The sequence below is a fragment of the Monodon monoceros genome, unplaced genomic scaffold, assembly GCF_005190385.1.
Source record: "Monodon monoceros isolate NGI ecotype Baffin Bay Population unplaced genomic scaffold, NGI_Narwhal_1 Super_Scaffold_4, whole genome shotgun sequence".
NCBI lineage: Eukaryota > Metazoa > Chordata > Mammalia > Artiodactyla > Monodontidae > Monodon > Monodon monoceros.
Genome location: NW_021703781.1, coordinates 11,901,149 through 11,928,929, shown reverse-complemented (window position 1 = coordinate 11,928,929; position 27,781 = coordinate 11,901,149). Strand labels below are relative to the sequence as shown.

The 27,781-nt window shown below is 40.9% G+C and overlaps 1 protein-coding gene and 1 non-coding gene across 6 annotated transcripts in view; both read left to right on the top strand.

Annotated features, from left to right (window-relative positions):
• Positions 1-27,781, top strand: part of ANK3 (ankyrin 3) — a 677,213-nt gene that overhangs the window by 571,093 nt on the left and 78,339 nt on the right. For 4 of the 5 annotated variants that reach the window (XM_029244863.1, XM_029244862.1, XM_029244864.1 and 1 more), the window contains 3 exons: positions 3,434-3,557; positions 8,700-8,802; positions 24,261-24,367. In XM_029244863.1, coding sequence (XP_029100696.1) covers positions 3,434-3,557; positions 8,700-8,802; positions 24,261-24,367 — 334 coding nt within the window. Of the gene's footprint in view, positions 1-168; positions 1,960-3,433; positions 3,558-8,699; positions 8,803-24,260; positions 24,368-27,781 lie in introns of those variants that run through there. The other variant, XM_029244866.1, reaches the window with a different exon arrangement.
• TRNAE-CUC lies at positions 9,101-9,173 on the top strand. Its single transcript has one exon. It is a non-coding gene; the product is annotated as a tRNA-Glu (tRNA).

Genomic DNA, 27,781 nt, shown 5'->3' with positions numbered 1-27,781 from the left:
CACGGGCCTAGTTGCTCCGCGGCATGTGGGATCCTCTCAGACCAGGGCTCGAACCCGTGTCCCCTGTATTAGCAGGCAGACTCTCAACCACTGCGCCACCAGGGAAGCCCGGATTTTTCTTTTCTTTTCTTTCTTTTGGCCGTACCATGTGGCATGCGGGATCTTAGTTCCCCGACCAGGAATCAAACCCGTGCCCCCTGCAGTGGAAGCGCGGAGTCTTAACCACTGGACGCCAGGGAAGTCCCAGTAGTTTGGATTTTAAGTGCACTTGTGGAAAACAGATTGACCTTCAGACATTTTCTCCATGTTACCCATGACTTCCCCTTCCATTCTTTAAAGAGTTGGAAATGATTCTTTTTGTTTATATTATTATTGGGGGAAATATTTTTCCATATGTACCAGGCAGTATAAATGGCCTCCCTTCACTTTCTGGGTATTTTCAGTGTTGATTATAGCTGGGCGGATCAAATTAAAGCACCAGGTGTCGTATCGTCTGAATATTAGATGAGTCATTATTTATGCATTGATCCAGGAACCACAAATCTGTACCCCACCTCCTCAGTTCTACAGATTCACATTTCTGTATATTTAGGTAACAGTTGAAGAGATAGATGCAATATATGCAAAAGTGCTGCAGACCACTTCCTTCAAGATAATGTCCAAACCCTTGACCCTTTCTAGGCCGATGCTCCAGCTCTTCTGAGAAAAGGCAATTGAAATTGCCTCTCCTGTGTACCCAGATGGAGGATGCAGAAGTCCGGCTAGCTTTTCCCTCCACTGCCAACAAAAACAGGGTGGAACAGCTGGGAAGGGAGGCCAGGAGCCCCAGAGAGAGGGAAGCAACGGAACAGCGCAGTGACAGAAGCGCCTCCTTGGCTGCCTGCAGCCCCTCGCAGCCAAGACCTCCCCAGCCAACCCCGGTTCCTCCTCCTCTCCCCCTCGCCAGGGACCCCTCAAGGAGGGAGGACCAGTTAGTGACTTTAATCGGATCAGAGAGTTGAAAGAGCTTGTGCTGAAGTTAAAACAATATCCACTCCATTTTCCCAGCTTGTCTCACTTCTCCTTTCCTGCAGCTCTGGATCAAAAGCAGCGGTGATGAGCTCGTTCTCCAGGGCTTCTTGGAGAGTTCTGAGGATCCCAGCCGCTTCCCTCTGCCCCACAGTTTCCCAACCTCAACCCGAGGGCAGGTCCGCCCTCCCTCCCTCCCTCCCTCTCTCTTTTTTTTTTCCCCTCCTTCCACCTGACAGGGACCATAAATAACCCAGGCTCCCAGCTGAGAACAAAGTTAAAGTTTGCCTGGAGCTCTCTGCCACTCCCTGCCTGGGCCGCTTCTTTGTTTTCTTCTCCTGTTTTTCCTCTCTACCTGGGTTGGCCGTTTCTTCCTTCAGGTTGGAGAAGAGTCGCCTCCTAATTAAATGCAGTGGCTCACTCGCCGGCCCTCCCTAGATTTCAGGCTGCCTCGGCTACCCGGTTAGGCACCGGGCATCGGTATCAAATTACCGAAAGTCTACACTGGAGCAGTCCTCATATTTACATACAAATAACTCAGGGGCTTGCATTTATGTCACCATTCGATCCTGCTAGAGGCTTGCCAGAGGAGTTTTTAATCCAATCAGAAGGAGTTTTAAAAGGATGTCTGCGGAGTGGTCAAAAAGGATCTTGATCTCAATGAAATGTAGCCAGATTTGGGGTTTGGTTTTTTTTTTTTTTTTTTCATCTAAAAGATTGAAAATCTTTGAACACTGATGGGCAGGAAAAGATGTGTAATTCTTCAGTTGCTGGCGAGGAGACGAAGATGCTGAGAGGAACTTGGAGGAAGTGGTGAAGACAGTGGATCCAACCCAGGGATTGGTTTGGGCTGATTTGGAGGTAGAGTCTAAATCACTGCTTCAGGGATTCCTGGAAACATCAGGAAAACATTTGATCAGCCCAGCCCGGTGGAAATGGCTTTGCCACAGAGTAAGATCTTTCTTTAAGTCGTACTTGGTGTGTGCTGTTTTTGTTTCCTATGTAGTGAGTGTGCAAGTAGCCCAGCTGTAAATAGTTACTGAAAATAATCTCTTGGTACCGGGTAGCCGGGTAGCTATGGAAAGTTGATCTGTTTGGTTTTTACACTTGCGAAAACAGTAGTTGCTATTGGATTTTTAGACTTGATTGGTAGCTTAAAAGCTGAGCTCTTGTGGTTTCCCGAGTTCAAATGAATGGAAATTATAAACAGTGCTGAATGAAGGACTGGAAAATAGAGCTGGAGTGGGTGAAATCGCTTACCTTTGAGAAAACATAACATGTACTCCTTTGAAATCCGGCTCAGCCAGCCAAGCTTGTATCCAGTAGAACAAGAGCCATAAAAAGGAGATAGGGTTTGCCTGTTTGTGAAAGGAACTTTTCCACAGCCCGTGCTGCATTTTGAGAAGGATGGGAAATGTCCCAGAGGGCAAAAGGCATCTGGAAAACCTGCCCTGTCACCCCTGGAATGTGGTTTATTCCCGTGTGAGGTCATGTTGTACGTGTGTAGCTAGTAAAAGTATTTTATGCAATTAACTCTTTGTATAGATGGTTCGAGAGCAATTTATCTCATCCTTCTTTACAACTACTGAAGCCCCCATTTGATCTCTATTGAAGGTAGAGCTGCTTTCCAAGCAGGGTTCAAGCACTGGGGCAGCTGGACTGAGTTGTTAATTTGATAGATTTCGAAACAGTTCAAAATGGATGTGTTTCAAGGTTCCCCAGTTGAGCAGTTGTAGTTTCAGATTAAATAACTTGCTAGTTTTTTACATAAACCCCAAATTGAAATCCTGGGTGTGAGAAGAACATTTAAAATAAAGTCGGTTCCCTTCCCACATATAATTTGCAGAACAGTAATGAAGAGATGCCTCTTATTTTGCAGTCCAGGTCCATTCAAACAAGCTGCCCTCATCATGGTTGGGCCAGGAAAACTCTAGCTGACAGAAGAGATCAACCTTTCTAGTCAGCTGGGGCTTGAGGCAGGGAGGAAGGAGATACAGAAACGGTTTAAAATTGGTACCTAATGCCAGGAGCTCTTTCTGCTGCTTAAATTCACTATTTTTTTTTAACATCTTTATTGGAGTATAATTGCTTTACAATGGTGTGTTAGTTTCTGCTTTATAACAAAGTGAATCAGCTATACATATACATATATCCCTATATCGCCTCCCTCTTGCGTCTCCCTCCCACCCTCCGTATCCCACCCCTCTAGGTGGTCACAATAAATTCACTATTGAAATGATGAACTAACCTCTACCTGTACTTTTTCCTTCTAATGGCAGTTTCAAATATTATCCGGGGGGGATGAGGGGAAATGAACATGAGAAAAATGGGTGATTGGCCAATGACTGGAGGAACAGTTTTCTCCCCAACAGACACATTTTCAAAAGGGAAGCTTCTGATTTGGGCTTGCTTTGTGCATCCGCAGGTGAAGATGCAATGACAGGCGACACAGACAAGTATCTTGGGCCACAAGACCTTAAGGAATTGGGCGATGATTCTCTGCCCGCAGAGGGCTACATGGGCTTTAGTCTGGGGGCCCGCTCTGCCAGGTATTTTATCGTTGCTCTTTTCTCGCAGTTAATTTAAAACAACCATGATGTGTCATAAACCGAAATCATTTTCATTTTTCACATTATCCCCAAGTTTGCTCTTTGGATAAGGATGTGAATTTGGTGAAATGTACACATGCTCTGCTGTCTTCGTTTGTGGTTTTCAGTCCTTAATTTTATGCAATTGAATGTGTTAATCGTTTGTTCTTTTTTTCCCCACGTGGCAGTAGTGCTTCAAGCATAATAGCAAAAGAGCTCACTGACAAAACGGAGAGAACCAATCTAGGTCACATGTTTTAAAATTAAGTTTTGTTCCATAGTGAAAGAAAGATCCTCTTTTCCAATAAGTAAGAAATATTGTGTTGATTGTTCACTATTCTCTCTTCGTGACTGAAAGAACAATTTATGATTGAGACTTAAAAAAGAGCATTCTTGGGGAAAAATTATGTATTGTTTATTGGAATTGTCTGTCAACTGAGTATCTCTTTGAAAAGTATGCCATTACTTTGTTTAGAAGGGACATGTTAAGAGTGAAACAGTGACTTAACCAAAAGTTACAGGTAGAATGGTAGCAAATTCAGCTCTGAAAACTGAAGCTACAGCTTTTGTATGTGGAAAGCTTTGGCTCCAGCCTGACACTGGTTGAAAGAAACAGAACCTTGTCCAGAATTTGGGGACTTCTTTTCCCTGGTTGGGTTAACAGCATGTTTGCTGACAGTCAAGTTATTTTAAGCTAATAATTAAACCTTCTAAGCTAGCGCCCTGGGGGCATTTTCCTATAGTTTAAGGATCTGTTGTTAAAAGTTTCATTGTCTAATGGTAAACGGCATTTCCCTCAAAGTAAACCTGGGAGTTTATTCTCAGTGTCCGTTGATGTGGCCAGTTTAGACACAGAATTGCTTTTTCTTTGAGTTAATCTTTTTTTGTTTAATAGAATTTGGAGCCTCGTGTAACTTATTAGAATTTTGGCTTTATATATATATTTATAAAAGGCCTTAAAATCTTATTGTAGCAGGTGTCATTAATAAGAAGGGGAAAATAAGTTTTTAAAAACATGTCTTATTTCAGGTAATCACAGATACCAAGTTACAACTGAAAATATTTCAGAATCTTAAGGGACCTCAAGGGAAAAGTCTAGTTAGAGATTTAAGAGCTTTTGTAATCCAGTAACTAGCTGATTCTCTTCCTCAGGTAATATATAAAAGCTACATTTCATGACTCAATCACTTGTATACAGGGAATTGTAGCAGCTGACCTCCAGTGAGAGTTGAAGCCAGTATATTGTCTCTTATAAATTTTCCACAAGACATTTCTGAGGCTTCCATACTTCTAGTTTGGATTGCACCATTCTTATTTGTTGCTATTATATGTAACTCATTTTTTTACATTGACAACTGATGTTATGCTCAGAGGCAAATTATCTGTAAAGCCGATATGTTTCTTAAAGTACTGTTAAACTGTTACCAAGTATAATATTCTGAGTGTAACATTTAAAAAGGGATACATTAGATGTGTAACTCATTCAACCATAACATTTTTTTTCTTTTTTCCCTGTCTGATTTTTTTGCTTTCTACTTCTTCTGTTTTTTCTAAAAATACTTAAAAATAGTCCCAAGATCAGGTAAGAAAATACGGCACCTTGACAGTGTTTCTCTGCTCTTCCTTGCCTCATTTTCTCATCTTTCTTTTCTCCAGCATCGTGCTGTGCTATGCTGTGCTACCATGTGCTTTTTCTTTTTTATTTCTCTGCTCAGCTTTAGAAAATCGGTTTTGTGATTTGAGAATATAAGCAAGTAACTAAATGTATGACAAGTAACGTTTACTTACGCAAAGTTGTCTGAATACGTGAGGAATTTATTTCTCTTAACGAAGTTGTATAGTGCATGAAGTAACTAGAGAAATTGCACTGGGTTTAAAGGAAAAGTCTTGATTGGAAGGGCTGTTTGTTTGCTGGGTTCTGTTCTGAGCTGTGCTAGGTACTTCAGTATAACTTCAGAAACCTGAAGCATGTGTTTTTCTAACATTTCCCCTGTTTAACACTTAGGGTATACTGATGGCTGCAAATAATATCGTTGACCTCAGTGAAAAACAAGTTAATGCCTTCCAGACCCCCATGCAAATAATCTCTCATTTTAGTAGCTGAAAGTATCAATACTTCAATATATTAAGGATTCAGAGTGCAGCTTGATGCCGTTACTCGGCTCCATCTGCCTAATGTAAATAAGTCAGGAGTAGGAATTATGTCAAGTGACATTATGTAAAATGAGGACATCTTTAGACTTTTCCATTGGTAGCTCCCAATTCTAGGCTCTGTTCTTTCGTTGGCACTCCTACGTAAGTTAAAAGAAAGAAAGGATGTTTAAAAAAAAAAAAAACACACATCTTAGATATGTTTAAAAACTAAAGTTAAAATGAATGTGTCATCATTAAAAAAAAACTTGTGTTTGTTCACATATACAATAAAAAAGCTGTTCTCACATCCCACCAATATTACCATGTGCCATGGGAACCAAAATTTGAAGAAATGAGTATCTGATGCAGAGTGTGGAACTTCCTGTGCCTCTCAAATCGCATCACGGGGGCAAAATGGAGTCTTGCTATAAGTACGTGGAAGTTGCACTATCTAATGGTCTAGCTGCCAGGCACATAGGATTATTTAAATTAAAATGAATTAAAATTAAATAAAATTAAATGCAGCTCTTCTGTCACACTGGCCGCACTTCAGGTGCTCAGTGTATTGGACAGAGCAGATTGAGTACGTGTCCATCATCCTGTTGGAAAAGAAAGTTCTGTTGGATGGTGTTGAGTTAGAAAGTAGAAAGAGAATTCCTGCTTTTAGGAAGCTTATATTGCGTCTGAGAGAAGGGATGGGGCTAGAAACAGGAGTAACAAAAGTTTGCAACAAAAATAGGAAAAAAAAAAAGAGTGATGGGTCATATATGATTGGGCACTGGAGGCCCAAAGGTGCAAGAGCTCAGAGTCACGTGGCTTACTGAGTAAGCTCTATGCAGGGATAATGCTCTTTTTTTTTGCTTCTATATCCATTTTCTGATATTGTGTCCCTCTCATAATAGTCACTTAGTAAGTATTTGCTGAATAAATCAAATAATGACTCTGTAGAATGATGGTTATTTTGGAGAAAGTAAGGCTCTCATCCTAGAAGCATGTACCTAGCCATTTGTGTAGACACTTAGAATTATGTCTGTCATTTGGGAGCCTCTGTATCTTGATATAAAAATCCCCACTTTTGGATACTCTTTGGTGTCTCTAAAATATATCCATATATGCCTTTAATGTAGGCAGCGGGGGAAGAAATCATTTTGTGCAAGCACAGAATCATTCCTTAGTTACCTCTCCTTTGCTCTTTCCCCTGTCAAGCACAGACAAAGGCATGGCCAGGCCAAAGTCTGCCAGATTCGGCTGGTGAAGATTCGAGCAGCCACGTTTAAATTCAGACAGTTGATTACTTCCTAGGCGGGGCCAACTTCCTGTGGCCCTTGTCTTCCACACCAGAAAGGATGACACCAAAACCAAAGGGGCTGTATGTCTACCACGCTAGCTGTGGGCTGCCCCATTGCTAAGGAGCCAATTCCAGACCACTTTCTTCCAAGGAGGGCATGGCAGGAAGCCTCAGACCTCTTTCAAAATGGGAGGCAGTGAAAAGCTACCTCACGACAGCCTACCTGGTAGGGAGGTGAGTGGAAGATGGCCTTGGAGCAGCTCACCAGCCTCCATCCTCTTTGTTCCTGAAGGATCACAGGGGTTCCGCCAAGGCTCAGATGAGCTGCCATTCCAGCCTGCCTGTGTGCCCTTTGTGGATATATGCAGGGTTACCAGCATCCCTGACTCTATTGGTCTCTTTTTTTTTTAATTGAGATATAATTGACATATAACATTATGTTAGTTTCAGGTATATAACATAATGATTCAATATATATATATATATTGCAAAACTGTTATCACAGTAAGTCTAGTTAACATTCATCACCATTCATAATTACACTTTTTTTTTTTTTTATTATGATGAGAACTTTTAAGATTTACTCTCGGGAATTCCCTGGTGGTACCATGGTTGAGACTCTGCACTTCCACTGCAGGGGCCACGGGTTCAATCCCTGGTCGGGGAACTAAGATGCTGCATGGCACGGCCAAAAAAGAAAAATCTCTCTTAGCAACTTTCAAACATACAAGACAGTATTATAAATGATGGTCAGCATGCTGTACATTAAATCCTCAGCACTTATAACTGGAAGTCATATAAAATAAAATGTGATTTGAGAAAATGAAAATAAGCAAGTAACTAAATGTGAAGTATTCACATTTTATAACTGGAAGTTTATACGTTTTGACCACCTTCACCCATTTTGCCCATCCCCCAAGCCCTCTTGGTATTTAGTTTAGAGGTCAAGGTGGTGAGGGGCACTTCAGGACGTCAGGAGTCATGCATTCTGGGAAATTCAAAGGCTGTGTAGAGGATTTGAGAGAGGCTAGAAAGGAGAAGAGAAGAAGCAAAGAAAAAAAGCATACCGTAAGGAAAGACAAGATAACCATACATGGAATTTGAATTTTTCCAGGCCAGAAAGATGGCAATGAAAATAATGTAAGGTGTATTCATAACCCTCCTTCCCTCTTCATGTTTTCCGTGAGAAGCCACTATAAACCAGAGCTGTCGATAGGTTAAATCCACATCTCGTTCCCAAAGCCTTATTAACAGATACATTTACAGCACCATAATTCCATTCATTAGTGCAAGATAGACAGATATGGACCAGAAAGGGAGGAGACTCTAAAAGAAGGTCTTAACCAAGAAAAATCTCTCTAGTTATCAAATTATCTGCAGTCATCTGGAGTCATGTTGGTTTGACTGTCATAGTGAAATATCCAAGTTTTCACACATTTCACCTTCTCAAAGATTGAACACCAACTCGCCTAATTTTAAACAAAACCTGATCGTGAGGTTGTCTAAGCTTAAGAAATTTCCTAAAGTCTAAGGGATTTTATTTTTGATGATGTCTTTTCAAGAACGACTTTGGTTGATGTTTTTGGCCATCTTGCCTCTTCTTAAAGTTGCATGCATTAACGTTCTTTTATCCATCTCATCGTCATCTCCCACTCTTGAATGGTTAACTGTAACTACAACAGCCTCCGCTCCTTCAGTTCGGATAGGTCTTACACCTTGAACAGAAGCTCCTTCGCGCGGGACAGCATGACGATTGAAGAACTCCTGGTGCCGTCCAAAGAGCAGGTATGCGTTCTTTGTCAAATCTTCTTCCGTCGTTAAACTTTCATTTGTATGATGGAATCACGTTCTTTGTCGCATGACAAAAACTCTGTTTCTGCATGTTTGGTTTTGCATTTGTAAGTCTTCCTGTACTGCCAGTTAAAGACAAAATCAATTGTACCATAAATCGAAATATCCCTCTCTTCTGCATATCAATCTCATCCCACAAAGAGGAACTTAGAAAAGTTCTAGGAAAGGCGTGGATACCTTTCTCATTTCTTGGCCAAATCTCGGAGTTTTTAAAAGAGACAGTTAAGGGAATTCCCTGGGGGTCCAGTGGTTAGGACTCCGCACTCTCACTGCTGAGGGCCCAGGTTCAACCCCTGGCCAGGGAACTAAGATCCCACAAGCCGTGTAGCGAGACCAAAAATAAATAAATAAAATAAATAAGTAAATAAAAGAGAGGTAATAATAATTGGTAGCTAAAGTTGCTGACATTATCCACATGAAGGTTAGGTTTTGCTCAACAGACTATGTATGCATGTTGGAATTTGCTGAAATTGTTTTTAGCAAGTTAAAGATTAGTTTGGTCATGTTTTTGGTCCCTTAGCTTCAAAGCTGCCTGGGATGGGCCTTCTCAAGGTGTGCCAGCATTTTGCTTTCTACTAGAACCTCTGCTAGGTTCATTTGGTGTTTATGCAATTTCTTCTTTCCGTTAGCTGTGGTTGAGTAGATACTGGTTTATTACAGGAAGACTCAGTAACAGAGTCCTGCTGCGTAGAGGCTCAGGATGGGTCATTATTCTAGATTCACACAATACCTGCTGTTAAATGTGCACAGTCAGGAGCTGGTGATGGATGAAACTGGACCATAAAACTAATTTTGAAGGTGGCCTGTAATATTTAAACAATGTAAATGGTGAAATGATGCTGGACTTATTGATTCACTACATAATGAAGGTAAATTGGGGCAGATGAATAAGTGATGAACACTCATCATCACCAAGTTAGAGGTTAAGCCGCGGGTCGTCACACCTTGAGGGTTCCCATCTGTCTGGAGATGCCGACTTCCAGACACACAGATGTACGTTGTACTTCATAAGGACCTACAATACGTATGTTAATGCTTTATACTCTCTGGAACATTCTTAGCAAGCAGGTCTTACAGAGCTGACTGCAGTGACTCTTCAGTGTTTGGTCAAAAAAACACCCTCTGTAGAATGATTATAGGTACATGCCATGGTTTAAATGGGCGTTAGCACCAGAGAAAGCACTTATCTCAAATGATGAAGCCAAGTTCTTGGGTGTAAAGTGTTGCCCAGGTATTGGTTGAGATTTTCTGAAGAACGCTCTGCTTAGTTGGCTGTGGTCATTATCCTAGTTGGGTAATCCTGATCTCCTTATGTTCCCAACTGAAATGAAATGTTAGTGGATGTATTGCTAACACTTAAAAGTGTAGAAATACGTGAAATTCTCTGTGCTCTAAGGGAACCCCACAAAACTTACAAACTTGCAAGTAAAAGGAGATTCCTTGAACATTTTGCTATTATTGTAATGGAGTAGCAAATTGTCAGTTGACCCTAATTATGGTTTATATTTCTGAATATATACTTGTTTGGGGGGCAAGGGCCTGAAATGGAGGCCGCCACCACCATTATCACCGTGACCTCACCTCCACTGCCACCATCACCTGCGCCGCCATCTCCACCACGTTTACCACCATAGTTACACAGCCTCTCAATTTCTGCACATCAACCTTAAAGTAAAATATAAATGCTTGCGATGCTACAAGGTTACAAACAGGCTTCTGAGTGTTCTCACACCGTGACCTGTCAGCTACTGCCGAGACCTACTTACTCAGGTAGAATGGCGGGGCAACATTTACTCAGAATGAAGGATTCGTGAAAAGAAATGAAGGCTAGAGAGAACGTTTGAGGTAAAGCTGATGTTCTTTTGTATAGTTTGTTCCTGCTCCAATTTCAAAAATACCTCTGTGGACATCACAAACCCTCTGTAGGCCAGTCAGAAGAAAGGAGAGCTTAGGACACCTTGAAAGCTTTACAGATAAATCTTAAGTTGATAACTGCAGAAGCAGGAAGCTGCTTTCTTTAATGGCCACAGAGAATCCGTGGTCTGACAGGCATTTCTCATGGAACGAGCACGTTTAATGAGCACATCACATGACTCCATGATAAATTCACTGGAGACTTGGAAAAAAAGATATGAATATCATAAAGACATTTTAGGGACAGTTGGGGGCATTTGAAAATGTACAAGCTATACTGTTAGGAAATTATTGTTCATTTTCCGAACAGTGATAATAGTATTGAAGGTATACAGGGAATATCTCTCTTCCAGGGGTATGCATGCTGAATTTTTCAGGAATGAAGTAATCTTTGTCAGCTATTTATTTTCAGATGGTTCAGCCAAAAGTGTATGCATGGAGTGAGAGAAAAAAATCAAATATGGCCAAATGTTAATTGTTGAATCTAGGCTGAGTGTATATGAATATTCCATATACAGCTTTTTCAACTTTTTAATTTTGTATTCAATTCAATTAAATTAAAATTAAAACTTGGAGGAAAGGGGAAAACAAATTCTGAAAGAGGTGTATTAACTTATTTCATCCCATATCTCATTTATCATAGAAGAGAGAGAAAAGGCTAATTCCTCAAAAGAGAGGCTTTAAGAGGGAAGAGTCTAGTTACACTGGGCATGACTCATGAGAAGCATTTACTTCAGAAGTGCATTTAAACACTTTAGGTTAGAATTAAGTGACAAAAAATTATTAGTTGATGTCTCTCATGTCTCAAAATCTGCATGGATAAATTTCAAAATGGAGTTTGTCCACAGTATTGATCTTGTCCGAAAGCATGCAAGAAATCTGAAATATTTAGAATTCCTAAATTTAGCAATGATATATGACTTACTGCCCGATTTAAAACTGCCTTGTCATTGCCCAGTTAAAGTTGCTTTGACAAGAAAAGGTGAAAAATGAATAAAAATTAACTTAGCGTGAGTTCTGTGTTCTTTTTAACAAGGGTAGAGTTCACCCATTCAAAGCATAGTTGCCTCTTTATTATTCTGCCGCAGATTAATCCGTTTGCACATTAACCACAGTTAAAGTACAGTTGAGGTCCAGGGTGGTTAGGCCTGCCACCCCCATGTTCCTAAGAACCTGTGCTGGTTTGAAGGCCGGTGTGGAGGCCAGGGGTGTGGAGGCCAGAGCTGGGGAGTAAGGCTGAGAGAAGGAAGCCCATCCCCATTCCTTGCTGGGCCTTAGTCATGATTAGTTTGTAAATTACTTAATTCCCCCATGGATATTAAGAGTTGACATGTTTGTACTGTGATATTGGATTATCCATGAACTCTGTTTCCCTTTACCTTCCCTTTACCTTGTAATCAAGAATCACCTGTAAATATGCTTCTGAAAATGTGTATGTAGATAAATCATGTCTTGCATTTGTCAGAAGGTTTTATTATTTAAGGCAGTAACACTCAGCCCCAATTGCTCCCAAGAATCACCCGGAGAACCTTTAAGGTCATGATTGTTCAGTTCCTCATTCCGGGGCCCTGGGGGCCTTGTCATGCAAGTTTTAAATGCACCCAGAGTTGAAAGCCCCTGATTCCTAGTCAGAGTTCTTAGTTGAGGGCACACATTGGAATCACCAAGTGGCTCTTTGGAGATTAAGATGTGTACCGAATTGGAGTCTCCCTGGCTGGGTTCTTGGGCACATGTGTTGTTCAAAATTCCACAGGTGATAGTGGGATGCACCTTTAGTTAGGAACCACTGCCTGAAAGCAACTGTGGCTGGGTTCTTTTTGTATATTGGTCAGTCAACCTCTAACGTATTTGTTTTATAAGCTGAGATTTGTGTGTGTCCGGATGTCTTAGAGTAACATCTGTTGCTCTAAGAAACATTCCTTTCCCAATAGGAGGTAATAAAGAACAGGGTTTACTCTCAAGTGAAGCCTGGTTGTCGAGGATGAGTATAATAGACAGGTTCTTTCATTTCTTCTGACCTAACTATTAAAAGCAACTGTCTGGTATGGCTCTTGTAATTGCCGTGTTATGATCCAGGTCACCCAGTCCCCATGACATAAATGGAGTACTGTTCATTAGATGCCATGGCATCGGGAGATAAGGTGGTGATGCTTGTGGTGATGGTGCTGAAAACAGCTCCTACTATGTGCCAGGCACTATTCTAAGTGTTTTGGAATTAGTACTGAATAGTTTAGAATGAACTCATTTACGTTGCACAAAAACCCCTATGAGATCATTTCTCTGCTCCATTAAAAAGATGAAGAAACTGAGGTACAGACAGCTGAAGTAACTCACCCCAGGGGACACAGCTGGTAAGTGGCAGGTAATCACTGGCCATATGGCTCTAGGTTGCCTCCTTTTTGCCTCCTTTTTAAAAAAAATTTTATTGAAGTATAGTTGCTTTACAACGTTGTGTTAATGTCTTCTGTACAGCAGCGTGACTCAGTTATACATGTATATTTTCACACCACTCCACTCTCTATGTGCATGATTCAGTGTGAGAAGGGAGCCAGCGGAGAACTTCACACTCTGCCCTCCAGGATCTCAGGCTTGTTAGTATTCTTACCATGGGGCGGTGCCATCCTCTGTATCCCTTTTTTTAGCATGAAAGATTATATTTAGACACATGTTCTTCATTATGCTTGTTTCTAAGTTCTTATTGAATGTGCTTTAAAAGGAACTGACAACAGTTACAGCTTATATTCAGCAGCAAGTTATGAAAATTACGGAGAAAATTATTATACTAAAAATTATGGCATAGAAGCCATCTTTAAAGGAGTGGAAATAGTTGGCCTTTACATAGATATGAAGTAGAAGGTGTACTAGGGCTCTAAAGATACTGTGCAGGGTACCCAGTTAATTACACTTCCCTTGAGTGACCCCACAAGTCATTGGGATGTGTACTGTGGGCAGAAACATTTAATTCAGTATCATTTCTGGCAGTTATTCAAAGATGGAAGAAGAGCGGAAATCACTTAGGGACATGGGTTTTCACCTGCAGACACCCATCCCACCTCCTTTAGGTGGCAGTGACAGGATCTGATGCTCAAACCCCTACACCTACTCTTCTCAGTCAGTGTAGTTTAGAAGGGGCTGAATCCCTCCCTCACCTTTTCCCCAAGGATGGGCCTCAAACCTGGCCATTCAGAGGATTCCTTGTCCTGGGTTATAGTGATTACATTGAGGTGAGATATAAAATCTCAGCCAGCCTAATGAGATTTTGTCTAGCCTTCGGGGTTGCTAAGCTGTAAAGGTGATGTAAACCCAAAGCTCCTGGGGATGGAGCATGAAGACGAAGCATTCCTACCGTCTTTTGAGCTGCGGCTGGATGCAGCCATGCCTGAAGTTGCACCCCCCAGACTTCCCCACTGTATAAGCCAGTACATTAATCTCAACCTGCCCCCACCCCTGGGGTGTCCTAAGCCAGTTTAATTTGGGCTTCTGTCCTCACTAATGTGCTTGTTCTTGGTGGTGGTCAAACCTGGCCTGAACAACCACCTATCAAGGGCAATGTAGAAAGTCTTCTAGAATCTCAAAGTACAGTTCAACCTTGAGATTCTGTTAGTTTATGCTTCCTCTCTAGGAATAAATCTAATTTTACCTAAATACAAAGAAAATGAGGGAACTCCCTGGCTGTCCAGTGGTTAGAACTCCATGCTTCCACTGCTGGGCTCCCGGGTTTGATCCCTGGTCAGGGAACTAAGATCCCACAAGCTGTGTGGCACAGCTCAAAAAAAAAAAAAAAAAAAGAATAAAGAAAAATAATATATTTAAAAAAATGAGCTGTGATTTAATAGCTAGCAACCTGGGTGTTTCCCAGCAAAAATATCCAGAAAGGCATTCTTTACCAGTTGATCACTAAGGAATGAGGATCTTCCATTGCCTTTCAGTTCTGTTGACATACATGCCATGTGTCTACAAAAAGAGAGAAAACGGGGCAGCTGTGGGGCCCTGTCCCTCTCTCGTTAGGTTGCTTTCATCTTTCAGACTTCCCTTTTCAGAACAGATTCGCCCACGTGGTTTGTGCCTAAGGGGACTAGTCGCGGGGCTTCCAATGGTGACTAGTTTGGAAGATGTAACTAAACTAGTGTGTAAACAGTTGCACTGGCTGTTGGGTAATAGTGGAGATCATTCTGGAGCCAGTAGTGGAGGCCTCTTGATAGCGTCCCTGTACCTCAAGCAGCTGTTACCCCTAACTGTTACCACCCCCTAACTCTTCGCATTTATCTCCCAGTCTAGGATTCCAGATCCTTTGGGTTGGACTTGGTCTTTTGGCAGGCTAAGGATGATCTCATGTATATTTAGTTACATATTGTGCTGTGTACGAATACTTGGTATATTAGCAAGGAATGTGCAAATTGGAGAGTTCTTTGGGAGAAATTCATGTTTATTTTTTCAAGACCCGCCCTTTCCCATGACCTCAGTAATAGAAAAGGAGAGGAATGAACAACCCAACAGGCTGGTTATGCTAATAATCCTTCCTCCTGTCCCTGCCAACCCCGTTCCACCCCTGCCCGCCCCCTTCCCCCTCCATCGGCAGATTTAACTTTCCTATTTCTTTCCTTGAAGCTAATTTCTAAAGGGCTCTCAGAAATGTGCATGGTGGCAGAAGGTCACCAGCCTGGGATTAAAGATTTTCTAGAGATAGTCGCTTGGAAGATAAGCACCTTTGACTAGTGATATTTAATATCCTGCTTTTTCCTCTTCAAGGTGCTTTGCCAGCATTACTTAGGTGATCCACTCAACACCTCTCACAGATTGGTCATCAAGATTACAGATTTTTTTTTTTTTTTTTTAAACGCAGAGAGGTTTGTGTTGTAACTTAAGGTAGTACAGTTCGTGTGGATGTCTTGAGCCGGATGCTGACGTGTTAACGCTCTCAGCTTCTATGCTGACCTTGACTCACCTTCTCTTGTTGGAGTTAGTAGCTAAATTATCTTGAAATCAATCCGATTTGGAGATCTCCAGAACGCAACTTCATTTTGGTTTGTATTCTGGTCTCAAATAAGTCTTGGGGGTTATAAGAGTTGATTTCAAGAAAAGAAATACTTTAGGGGAAAAAAAGACCTGCTTTAGTAAGCTCTTAATTTGTATTTTATTTTGCTACTTGAATGAGGTTTTCTTTTATGGAATTTAAGGTACACATGATGTTTTGAAGTATGTCTTCATTGTGAAATTATGTCCACGGTCAAGCTAACTAACACATCAGTCACCTCCCATAATTACCATTTTTGGGGGTGTAGCGAGAACACTTGAGATCTACTCTCTTAGCAAATTTCAAGTATATAATACATTTTTATTCATTGCAGTCACCGTGCCGTGCATCAGGTTTCCAGAATTTCTTCATCTTATAACTGAAAGTTTGTCCCCTTTGATCCGTATCTCCTCTTTTCCTCCACCCCCCAGCCTATGGTAACCACCATCCTATTCTCTGTTACTATGAATTAGACTTTTTTTTCTTTTAAGATGGAATCCGTTTCTTAAAAGAATATTTCCAGATAGTTGTGGTGGATGTCCAGACAGACCTGCTGTCTAGTTCAGCAGCAGTTTGCCATTTCACTCAGTATCTGCCATAGATCATGATAATTATAATACTCAGGGCAGCACCTGCCCTACATTTTCTTAAACGGATCATCTCACTCTGTGCTTTCAGCCACCTTACGGACTAGGTATTACCAGTACCGCTTCACAGACAAAAGAGCCTGGGACTGAGTGTTTTACTTGTCCATTGTCACATTAGGTGACATTTGGTGGTACAGCTGAGAATAAAACTTAGGTCTGATGGCTGCTTGAACCCATTCTGCTGCTGCGCTAGGCTGCAGTGCCACTCTCATAAGCAAAGTATGGCAGCCTGAGGGAAGCATATTCAGCTGGAAGCGTCAGCGTTTAGACAAGTATTTTGTCACGGCCAAAAGACCACTGTTATTTGTTAATCCAGCAGGCTACTCCCTATACTCTGATCAAACATACACCATCCTAAAAAGCTATATAGGGGGCCACAGTGTTATATAAAATTTAAGAAATAAACTCAATTATAAAACATCTGGGAGCATCAAGATTATTATTATTATCTGTGATTCTGTTTGCAGAGCGATTTAGAATTTTCATAGCACTTTCATATTACTTGGGTTATTCCATTCTCATGGTGAGTTGGGGCAGTTAACATTATCCACCCATTAGTCACATGCAGAAATGAGGTTTTTTTCAGTAAGGTTTTTTGACCTTCCAGTCACTGGGCTATGAAGTGATGCAGCCCACCTCAAACCCCATCATCTGTTCTCTGTCTAGGGGATCTGACACCCACATGGGTCCCCCTGCCCTGGCCCTGTCCGATGTGTGGCCACAGGCTCAAGTTATCCTTGACAAGGATAACTACTAAAGCCACCGAGTGCTGGGTATTGACTTTGAGAAGCCTTTGCTCTCCTGGGCTCCCAGTCTGGTTACATCATCCAGCTGTTTCCCAACTAGATCGTGTTTACAGTTTTTCAGATTAGATGCACTTCATTCTCCGTGGGACCTGTTGCTGTGAGTTTTACCTGGGGCCGGTAACATTAGCAATATCAAGACCACCAGTTCATCCGCAGGACCACCTTCTGCCAGGGGTAGCCAAGCGGACAGACAAGGACCTTAACCGGTGTCATCCAGCACTGGAGGTTGACAGTCAGCAGCCTGGAGAATTAGCTGATACTGGAATGAACTGGATTTCTTTTTCTTTTCCTTGCAAGTACTTTCTTGCCTTCTACCTCTATTCTTCTGTGCCTGGACATTTATTTCCAGTCCTGGGCATTTGGGTGTGTCCTCATTGGTGAGGCCAGTGTGTACTTGCTCTCCTCTTTTCTCTGTTGAACAGGGCTAGTGAGAAACTATTTTGGGAAAGTATGAACCTCTCGGAGACAGTGATATCATCATTGGTCAGGCGTTGGACTCTATTGAGTAATGTGCATTTTGATTTTAATAGTATCCTTGATATCACTTCCAAGATGAAAAATGATGTGCTTATTCATAATCATTTTTGACTTGGGAGTAAAAGGTCTTCTTAAGTCAGTGTGAACTTTTCCTTCACGTAGTGTTCTACTAAAGCCACGCAGCACCGGGTATTCACTGTGTGTTGTCAAATGTTTCAAGTCTGTCTCTGAACTTCAGTTTCCTCATTTGTAAAATGGTATGTTACCTCCCAAGGCCACTCCGTCCTGAGGAGTCAAAGAACAAAGTAATGTAAAGGCCTAGGATAGTCCCTGACATTGAGTTGACAGAGTAGGTTGCAGTATTGCTGTTAACATAGAAATTTAAATGTTTTTGAGTCAATAAATAAGACTTAGGCATTTGGAAGGTGCGTCCTTCTAACCGAATGGGCTGTGTTGATTTCATATAGGCATCCTGTGTATATAACTGTAAAGGACCAGTGCTGGCCCTGGAATATGTTTGTTTTTGCTCTGCTTTCTCCACAAATTATCAGATTTTAACAAATGAGCTCACATAAATAAAAGTCCTTTGAAAAGTAGGAGCAACTGAAAAAAAAAAAAAAAGAAAAGTAGAAGCGATCATACATATGTCCTTTGAAAATCCTTTGAAAAGTAGAAGCGACCACAGCCTGCCAGCCCTGGCCTTGGTGCCAGATTTCTGGTGTACGTTCTCATTTAATCTTCCTATCAACCAATCATCAATTTGAAAATGAGGAAACTGAGACTGAGAAAAGTTAAGAGACATTCTAAGGATCATAAAAGCAGTAAGTAATGTTGGGGCATCTCCAAGGGGGCTTTTAATAAATAAAGAAAAAGAACAGTCAAAGGCAAAATACCTCCTTTATTCCTGATGGAGGCCAGGATGAGGGCTGGCTGAGTGTCTGAGCCAAGTGGACTTGGTAACTGAACCCCTGAAGTGAGCAGACCCCCTACCCAGTGGCCAGCATCAGTGACCCAGGGCAGGCAGCCCCCTCACGGAGGTCTGTTTAGGGGAGCAGAAGGGGGATGTCTGCCCTCTGTGACCAAGCTCAGGCCCATGAGAGTGAAAATTGGATCTGAGAGGAGCCTTCCCAGCTTTCCCAAATCTACCACTTAGATAAAGAAATCACATTTCCTGAACATTAAGGGACAGGGCGAGGCCCACAGTGACACAATTGAGTTGCCTTTCTAAAATGGAAAACTTAGAAGTGGGAAAGAAGTGCTCTCTATTCACAAATGGCAAAGGCAGTTTTCAAATCCAAGCCTGTGCCTCAGGTCTAAAGCCAGTCTTTTCCATGAAGCCCTGGGAGCACCCCTGCTTGCTGTGGGAAGTTTAAGAGCCATCTCTAGTCCATCTTTTTTAACCATCATCACACGTAGTGACCTTTTTATCATTTTAAATGTCTATTGGTTCAGTAACCAAACAGAAGAAGAGCTTCTCCTGGTACCATGGTACCAGGCACAATGACGTGTCACAGCATCTTGAAATTCATATTGTTGACTACAATAAGTAAGCAGTTCAAACGGCACGTTTCTGTTTTAAGTAAACATTAGTCTGTAGAAAAAAGTGTTCAGAGACAGGTAGCTTGCAAATGAAGCTACCACTTCATCTCTATAAAAATCATAGGCTCAGATGAAGTGCCTTATTTTTGTGTTTCAGTGGATGCATTGTAGGAAGAGCATTTTATTTGTCTATATTTAGGTTATTAAAATTGCTAGGCCTGCCCATCAGCCTCTGCAAAACTCTATGGAAAAAAAGAAAAACTGGGACAAATATCGGGACATATGGCTCATTGTTTTGAACAAGTCTTTTAATTGATTCTACACTTGCTCATTTGTGTTATGACAAAGTTCCTGTGAGTGACTAGGAGGTGTGAGAGTCGGGGAGTTAGAAAGGAGTCAAAGGGATCCCCATGTGCTGGCACACCCCAGCCTCGATAAATATTACATGACGGCGGTCATACCTTTTTGTGGGATACAATTCATTGTTTCAATAATTAATGTCGCCAGTGCATGTTTCTAAGAGTACCAAAGGTAAATAATTTACTGTAATTACCAAAGAGGAGTGGTATTATTTATTGCTTAGAACTTGAAAAAGAATAGGTCTTTTGGAAAATAGCCTTAGGGCTGCCCCAAATGGAGGAATTGCAGTTTGCTAAAAAATAAAGTGAGCAGCACCACCTACTTTATATTAAATATTTTGCCCCACTCTGAGGGTGGGTTGGTTGGGGTCTTTAAAAGTCAGTAAAATTGGGGGCTTCCCTGGTGGCACAGTGGTTGAGAGTCCGCCTGCCGATGCAGGGGACACGGGTTCGTGCCCCGGTCCGGGAGGATCCCACGTGCTGCGGAGTGGCTGGGCCCGTGAGCCATGGCCGCTGAGCCTGCGTGTCCGGAGCCTGTGCTCTGCAACAGGAGAGGCCACAGCAGTGAGAGGCCCGCGTACCGCAAAAAAAAAAAAGAAAAGTCAGTAAAATTGGTAAATGAGGCCAGATGAAACCAGCACCTAATCTTTGGTTAACCCATGAAGAATTTGGGAACGTTCTGAAGTGACGTATTCATCTTTGGGGGTTAGGACCCTAGTTCTGTAAACTCTTGTTAACACCGTTGATCGCATACCCATCCACCAGATGTGTCCTCTCTCACCGAATGCACAGATGGCTGCTCCTCATTCATTTTTGCATTTTCCTAGGATCTAGGCAGGACAGTGACTTACACATAAGTGCTCTGCAAGTTATTGTTCCATTTGATCTCAGGGCTTTTTTTTTTTTTTTTTTGCGGTACGCGGGCCTCTCACTGTTGTGGCCTCTCCCGTTGCGGAGCACAGGCTCCGGACGCGCAGGCTCAGCGGCCATGGCTCACGGGCCCAGCCGCTCCGCGGCACGTGGGATCTTCCCGGACCGGGGCACGAAGCCGTGTCCCCTGCATCGGCAGGCGGACTCTCAACCACTGTGCCACCAGGGAAGCCCAGGGCTATTTTTTAATCTTTGTAATTCACAGTAATTTTTAAAATTTAAGTTTTCTTATTATGAACCTTACACACACAAATAAAAAGTCATCACCTATTTATTTATACCTTAGACGGAACCCTGTGGAGATTTCCCCTCAGCTGGCCTAGATTTATACAACCTACGAGCTATAGCTCAATCTAAAACTGTGACTAAGCTGATAGCAAGCAGGAAAGATCTTTTTGGAGTAGCATCTTCAAGGAAAGATCCAAGCAGCGTGGAAATGAATGTGTTAAAGTCACTCCGACTGGATTAAGGGTCTCCTGGCCAGCGAGCATCTTCCCTTTGTCTCAGCAGGCCCCCAGCTGGCACACGGGCTCACAATTTGCTTCCAAATATCTTAGCCTGGCCATAGGATCTGGTGTTCAAAAGGAAAGGGGCACATGAAGATTTCCCCTGTCTGCAACACTCTGGGCAAAGAATATTCTTTGCCGGGTGATCTTTGGCTGTTGCAACACGTGAGAATTAACCGTTCAAATAAAGGTCCTTCTCCATTTGGGAAAAAAACAAAAAAAGTCATGTTCTTTTACAAGACATACTCAATAGGATTAAAAAGAGCATCCCCATATACACCTTCAGCCCCCAACTTCTCCTCTCCAGAGACAACTGCTCGGGGTACCTTTTGATGACTGAGTACTAAGCTTATGGGATGCTCTCTGCATGGTTGAGGGCTTAGCATCTGTGATTTCCACTAAAGTAATAAGTCTGGGACGTTTCACTGGAAAATCCCAGAGAAGACTCCCCATTTTCTGCCTCAAGGCTCTGTCCCTAACTGTCTGCCTGGGAGACCAGTAAAGGTAGAAAGAAGGCTGGGTCTGAACATTCATTACATAAACTTTCAATTAATCTCCATTTTCATTATGGTGCCTCTGAGCTTCTAATCTTCTGCCTCTGGTTTCTATGCCTCTAGATTTCTGCCAAGGTTGATGGGGGGTGAGTTATTTGGCAACTGATAAATCAGTGAGGGGATTATGGAGATCAGATCCCTTTTTAGAGAGACTTTCAACCAATCCTTGTTTTTCTGTTGATGTCTTCTCTTATTCTCTTTGCCTGTGTGTGTGTGTGTGTGTGTGTGTGTGTGTGTGTATGTGTGTGTGTGAGTGTGAATTCTTGACTGTCATTTTACTGGGGTTTCAGTAGAAAGCAGATCTTTAGAAGGATGAAAATTGAGATTGATTTCGTTTTTGGTGTGTGAGCCAATATCTCTCATCAGATTTGGAACATTCTTAGCCATTCTCTCTTCAAACATAGCCCCTACCTTATTCTCCTCTTCTACTCCCGAGAGTCCAATTACACACACGTTAAAACCTTTCACTGTGTTCTACGTCTCATACTATTTTCTGTATTTTCCATTCTTTAAAAAAATCTACCCTTGACATATACACACCACTATATTTAAAATGGATAACCAGCAAGGACCTACTGTATAGCACAGAGAACTCTGCTCAGTATTCTGTAGCAACCTAAATGGGAAAAGAATTTGAAAAAGAATGGATATATGTATACGTATAACTGAATCACTTTGCCGTACACCTGAAACTAGCACAACATTGTTAATCAACTATAGTCCAATATAAAACAAAACTTTTTTTTAAATCTACCCTTCATTTTTTATATTTTTCCATTAACACTTCCCATATATTAACCCTGTTTCCTATTGTGTTTAAGAACTGACATTATACTTAGAACTGAACAAAGGCCCATTTGATTTTCTTACGTATATTCCAGTCCTCTGTTGAATCATCCACCTTTTAATTTCTTTTCTCTATCTTTTTTCCTATTTTCTTAAACATACTAATCATAGTTATTATGATAACTATAATCAAAGTTCTTATTAACTTCCTTCAAAATGTAGGATGACTTGGGAGTCTGTTTATAGTATCTGGGTTTGTTTTGTTTTTGTTTTTGTTCATGTGCTCTGGCCATGCTTGGCAGTTTTTCATTGCGTGCTGGACATGATGTATAAAAACAAGTTTGTAGATACGACACACCCAGTGATGATAATATTCCTTCAAAGAGGATTCACCATCCCTCTGCGAGGCAAAGAGTGGTGGCTGATTCTTCTCATCCAGTCAAGATTTTGCTGAAATGAGGCTGGTTCGCAGCCCTGGTAAATCTCAGGTTACCTCTGGTCTGTCCCTGGCCCTTCAGGGTCCTTACTTGAAATTCTGGTATGATCTTTGGGTCCCCTCCCCTTCCAAGTCTCACACTCTAAATCTTTTTCTCATGAAACTGCCCAAAAGCTCTGTTATGCCTTTCAGAGATTTTCTGGTTAGTTTTTTAGCTACCTGTTCTGCACAGCTCCAGAGTTTATTTATTTATTTTTAGTTTAATTTTATTTATTTTAATTTTTGGCTGTGTTGGGTCTTTGTTGCTGCACTCAGGTTTTCTCTAGTTACAGCGAGCGGGGGCTACTCTTCGTTTCGGCGCGTGGGCTTCTCATTGCGGTGGCTTCTCTTGTTGTGGAGCGTGGGCTCTAGGCGCGCGGGCTTCAGTAGTTGTGGCTCGCGGGCTCAGTAGTTGTGGCTCGCGGGCTTAGTTGCTCCGTGGCACGTGGGATCTTCCCGGACCAGGGCTTGAACCCATGTCCCCTGCACTGACAGGCAGATTCTTAACCACTGGGAAGCCCCAGCCCCAGAATTTAGCAAATGTTCTGAACGGAAATCTGTAGCATGCCTGAGGCCACCCACATCTCCACCAAAACTCCCTTGGTTTTTCTGTTCCCCAGCAGGTAGCCCCTGTAGGCACAAAGCCCAAATTCTGTCTGCACTGGTAATTGACAAATGCCCCCAAGTTAAAAATGGCAACAAAAAACTCAACTCTTCCAGGTACCCACCTCTCCAAATATAGCTCCTCAGTTTTGCACCTCAATTGTCCTCTGCTGCCCGCAGAGATGATTTCCACACTTACCTGTTGTGCTTAGCACAGCATTAGGCTGCTGCTGGCTTCTCTACCCCACTTGGAAACGGAAGTCATCAAGATTGAATTTTTTTATTTTTATTTTGAGATTCAGAAAAGAAATTTACAATTGTCAGATTAATTTAGAGATTGTTGAAGTACTTAAAATCATGGTTAGCATTACTTCTGTGATATTCCTTGTGCCATGCCAGTTACTCAAGATGGTTTCTTAAAAGATTGAGATAATACAGCATATCAATGAACTTTATTTCTAATTCTTGAAACTTCAATGTAGACCTGTGGAGGAATTTACAGTCAGGCCCATGGATGCAGAGGGCCAATGACGCTAGTTATTTTATATGAGGTACTTGAGCATCTCCGGATTTTGGTATCCACGGGGATGGGTGGGCGGGGGGGTGTCCTTGAACTGATCACCCGAGGATACTAAGGGGCAACTGTAAAAAAAATATATATATATGCTTACTTTGAATGTTAGACTATCTGGACTATGGAGACATACAGGTGTATTTTGTATGTACAGAGAAACTACTGTCTTGGATGGGTTGTTGACACAATATATCGTTTTATTTTTCAGCATCTAACATTCACAAGAGAATTTGATTCAGATTCTCTTAGACATTACAGCTGGGCTGCAGACACCTTGGACAATGTCAATCTTGTCTCAAGTCCTGTTCATTCTGGGTAAGTAACCAAAAAGTCACTTTTCCTATTAAATTAACATTGCACTTACTATATGCAGTTATAGATTCATATTGACAAGCTTCACATGTATGAGGTATTGACCTTCTAAAGGACTTCATTAGTGAGTATATGTGGTATATATTTGTAAGTCATTAGTAAATATTTTTGCTAAACAAATCTGCATTTCTATTTTTATTGGTAAAAGCACCATGTTAGAAAGGGAGTTACTAAGGTGCATAACCACTTCCTGGCTATTCTGGCACTACTTTTAGGTCTCTAATTTTCCTTTTCAATAAAAAAAACTTTAATACAGTCATTTCTCTTAATTTTACTTTATTCAAATGAAGCTTTTTTCTGAGTATCTGATTTTCCTGAAATAAAATTATAATGAAGCTGTATTAAATTAAAATTTTTTTAAATAAATGAATTTTTAAAAGAAAGGAAAAAGTGAATGTACCAATGTGTGTACCCTGGAAGTGCTGTAGTAAAAACCACGTCAGACAGGCTCCTTGTTGCTGCCCTGTTAGTCAGCAAAATTTGAGGCAGGCCGCTAAAAGGTGACCTGCTTCAATTGCTGAATTGAAAATTACTGTATTTTTAGATATTGGATTCTTAGCCTATTATAGGTAATTAAACTTGGGATAATTGATTCGCATACAAATGGAATCGAAATAATTCATTAAGATGATGAAAATTTCAAAGTATTTTCACCTCTGAAATTGACATTTAGGCCATAAATTAGTTGTGATCCAGGACAAGTGCAGATTCAATTTATTTAATTCTGAATTAAATAAATTAACAATAATTAACATTTGTGAAGTGCCTTATATATTTTATGAAGTATTTTTTGCTGCTTTTAATTACAATAAATTGTAATGGCTAACCTACCTAGTGCTTTTCATGTATCTGGCATTGTGCTAAATCTTTTACATGTATTATCTTATTTAATATTTATTTGAACCTTAAAATGACACTGAGATAGGCTTTACTCATTACCCCCCTTTTACAGAGGAAAAGTCCTAGACTCCAAGTAATGCTGCAGGTTATTTAAAGTATTCTTACACAATTGTGGCTTGTAACACCACAATTGTGAAAAACAAGTCACTGCAATGTCATTTAAATGGAAATAATTCACATGAAAGTGCCTTATAAACTATAAACTACATGGTGGTCTTTGAATCATTAATATTGCATTTCTTTAATTCAGTTAGAAAAAGCTTTAACTATAGTAATATTACATTTTAAACTGCTTAAAATAGCTACACGATTTATAGTAGATGTATTTGGGTCTAAAATTGCAAAAGCAAAAAACAAACCAGAAAAAAAAAAAGTTGAGAAGGAAAATATGAAACACCCAGAATAGGGCTTCCCTAGTGGCACAGTGGTTAAGAATCCACCTGCCATTGCAGGGGACACGGGTTCAAGCCCTGGCCTGGGAAGATCCCACATGCTGCGGAGCAACTAAGCCCATGCGCCACAACTGCTGAGCCTATGCTCTAGAGTCCGCAAGCCACAACTATTGAGCCTGTGTGCCGCAACTACTGAAGCCCGTGCACCTAGAGCCTGTGCTCCGCAGCAAGGGAAGCCACTGAAATGAGAAGTTCATGCACCGCAGTGAAGAGTAGCCCCTGCTTCCCGCAACTAGAGAAAGCCCACGCACAGCAACGAAGACCCAAGCAGCCAAAGATAAATAAATTAATTAAATAAATTTTAAAAAAAACACCCAGAATACATTCATTAAGTGGGCAAACATACTGAAGAGTTTTTTGAACCAAACTTGGTGAATTGCCACCATGTGACAACAATCTAGAACCAGCACTTTGTATTCTACATAGGAAAGAAAAGCACTAGGGTTTAATTTAGTAAATTGAGAAGTTGAGGGATCATAGGATAAGAAAATCAGAAATGAGCTTTCCCCTGCACTGGAGGCAGTGTAGTATGTGAATAGGCAACTAATGTCTCCTTCCCCTTGAATTCACTGAAGACAGTAGACTTTTGCAAGAAAGGAAAAGTAATGGCAGCTAATTGGGCTTATTTGAAAAGGAAAATATACACTTGGTATACACTTGGAAATAGCTCACTAATGCCAGGTCTATGGTGTAGCTTATATATAGCCATTTAAGGCAAATATTTTTCCAAGTTGTCCCACAAATGCCAAATGCCTTGGTTTCATTTTCTGATGGTTTTTATTTTTCCTTTGCTTATCATTGACATTTTCTGTTGCTTGCTTCTAATTATCTTACATTAATTTTTCCCATTTGCTTTCTAAATTATTTTGCAGCTATTCTTCTCCACTTCCTCAGTATGATTCAAGGTGATAACTGTGTCTTTTATGTGAACCATCCCTTTTTGTATTTTTAATTTATGTGAATTTTTCCCACAGTTAGATTGTGTCAATGTCTGTAGTGTATCAGCATTTGTCACCCTGCTGTTCCTAAAGCTAGAAACATTCATTCATGTGTTAGTTTTAGGATCATTGGTAGAATTCCTGCTTTAGTTTAAATGTTAATAAGATACAATGAATATGATTAAATATCACCTTTTCATTTGTTTCTATAAATTATATTGCATGAAATTTTATTTTGCCTACAATATGTAAGGGATGAGTTTAGAAAACAAATCACTATATTTCATAATGCTATTAACAGGACCCAATATCAGGCTTAAACATCTACTCCCATCTTTCCTCAGTCTTTTGGCTCTATAAAACTGAAAACCATAGAACAATAAATAATCAGTAATGAGCACCAACTATGCACTGGTTGCTACACGGAACACAAAGAGATTCTTCCAATTTTATTAAAATCTTCTAAGCCATGGTTTTTCCATTTGGTTCTGATATTCTTTGTAGCTGGGGTATTTTTATATTGACACTGGTAACCTTGTTACACTACCTTCACTTTATATATATATACTTTATATATATAAAATATTTATATATGTATATATTTTTTCCATATTTTTTTTCAGTGTTAGTAACCAAGTCTGACCTAGGCAGTTTCTGAGCACACTTAACAAAATGGTTTTGTTCATTGGTTTATCCAGTAAACATTTACTGTGTGCTGATCATGTATGGGAACTGTGCTCAGCTCTGTAGGTTAAGCAGTGAACGAGACAAAACCTGATCTGAATTATTATCTGTATTAGTGAGACTCAGCTGTTTGTTGCCAGGGCAAACACAGCCCTCTCAGTGTAAACACTCCAGTGTTTATCTGTATCAATACTAATACAACTGCATTTTCAAACCCAGAGTTTATCTTGAATCATTTGTAATTCATTCTGTTACTCTTAGTCCCAAGCACAAGTTGATTTTTAACTACTGGAAGCTGGGAAAGATGAGATTTTTGTGTTGGGCTTCCTTATAATATGCCACATTGTCTTTATTACTGAATAAAAGTAGTTGTTAAGTATGTA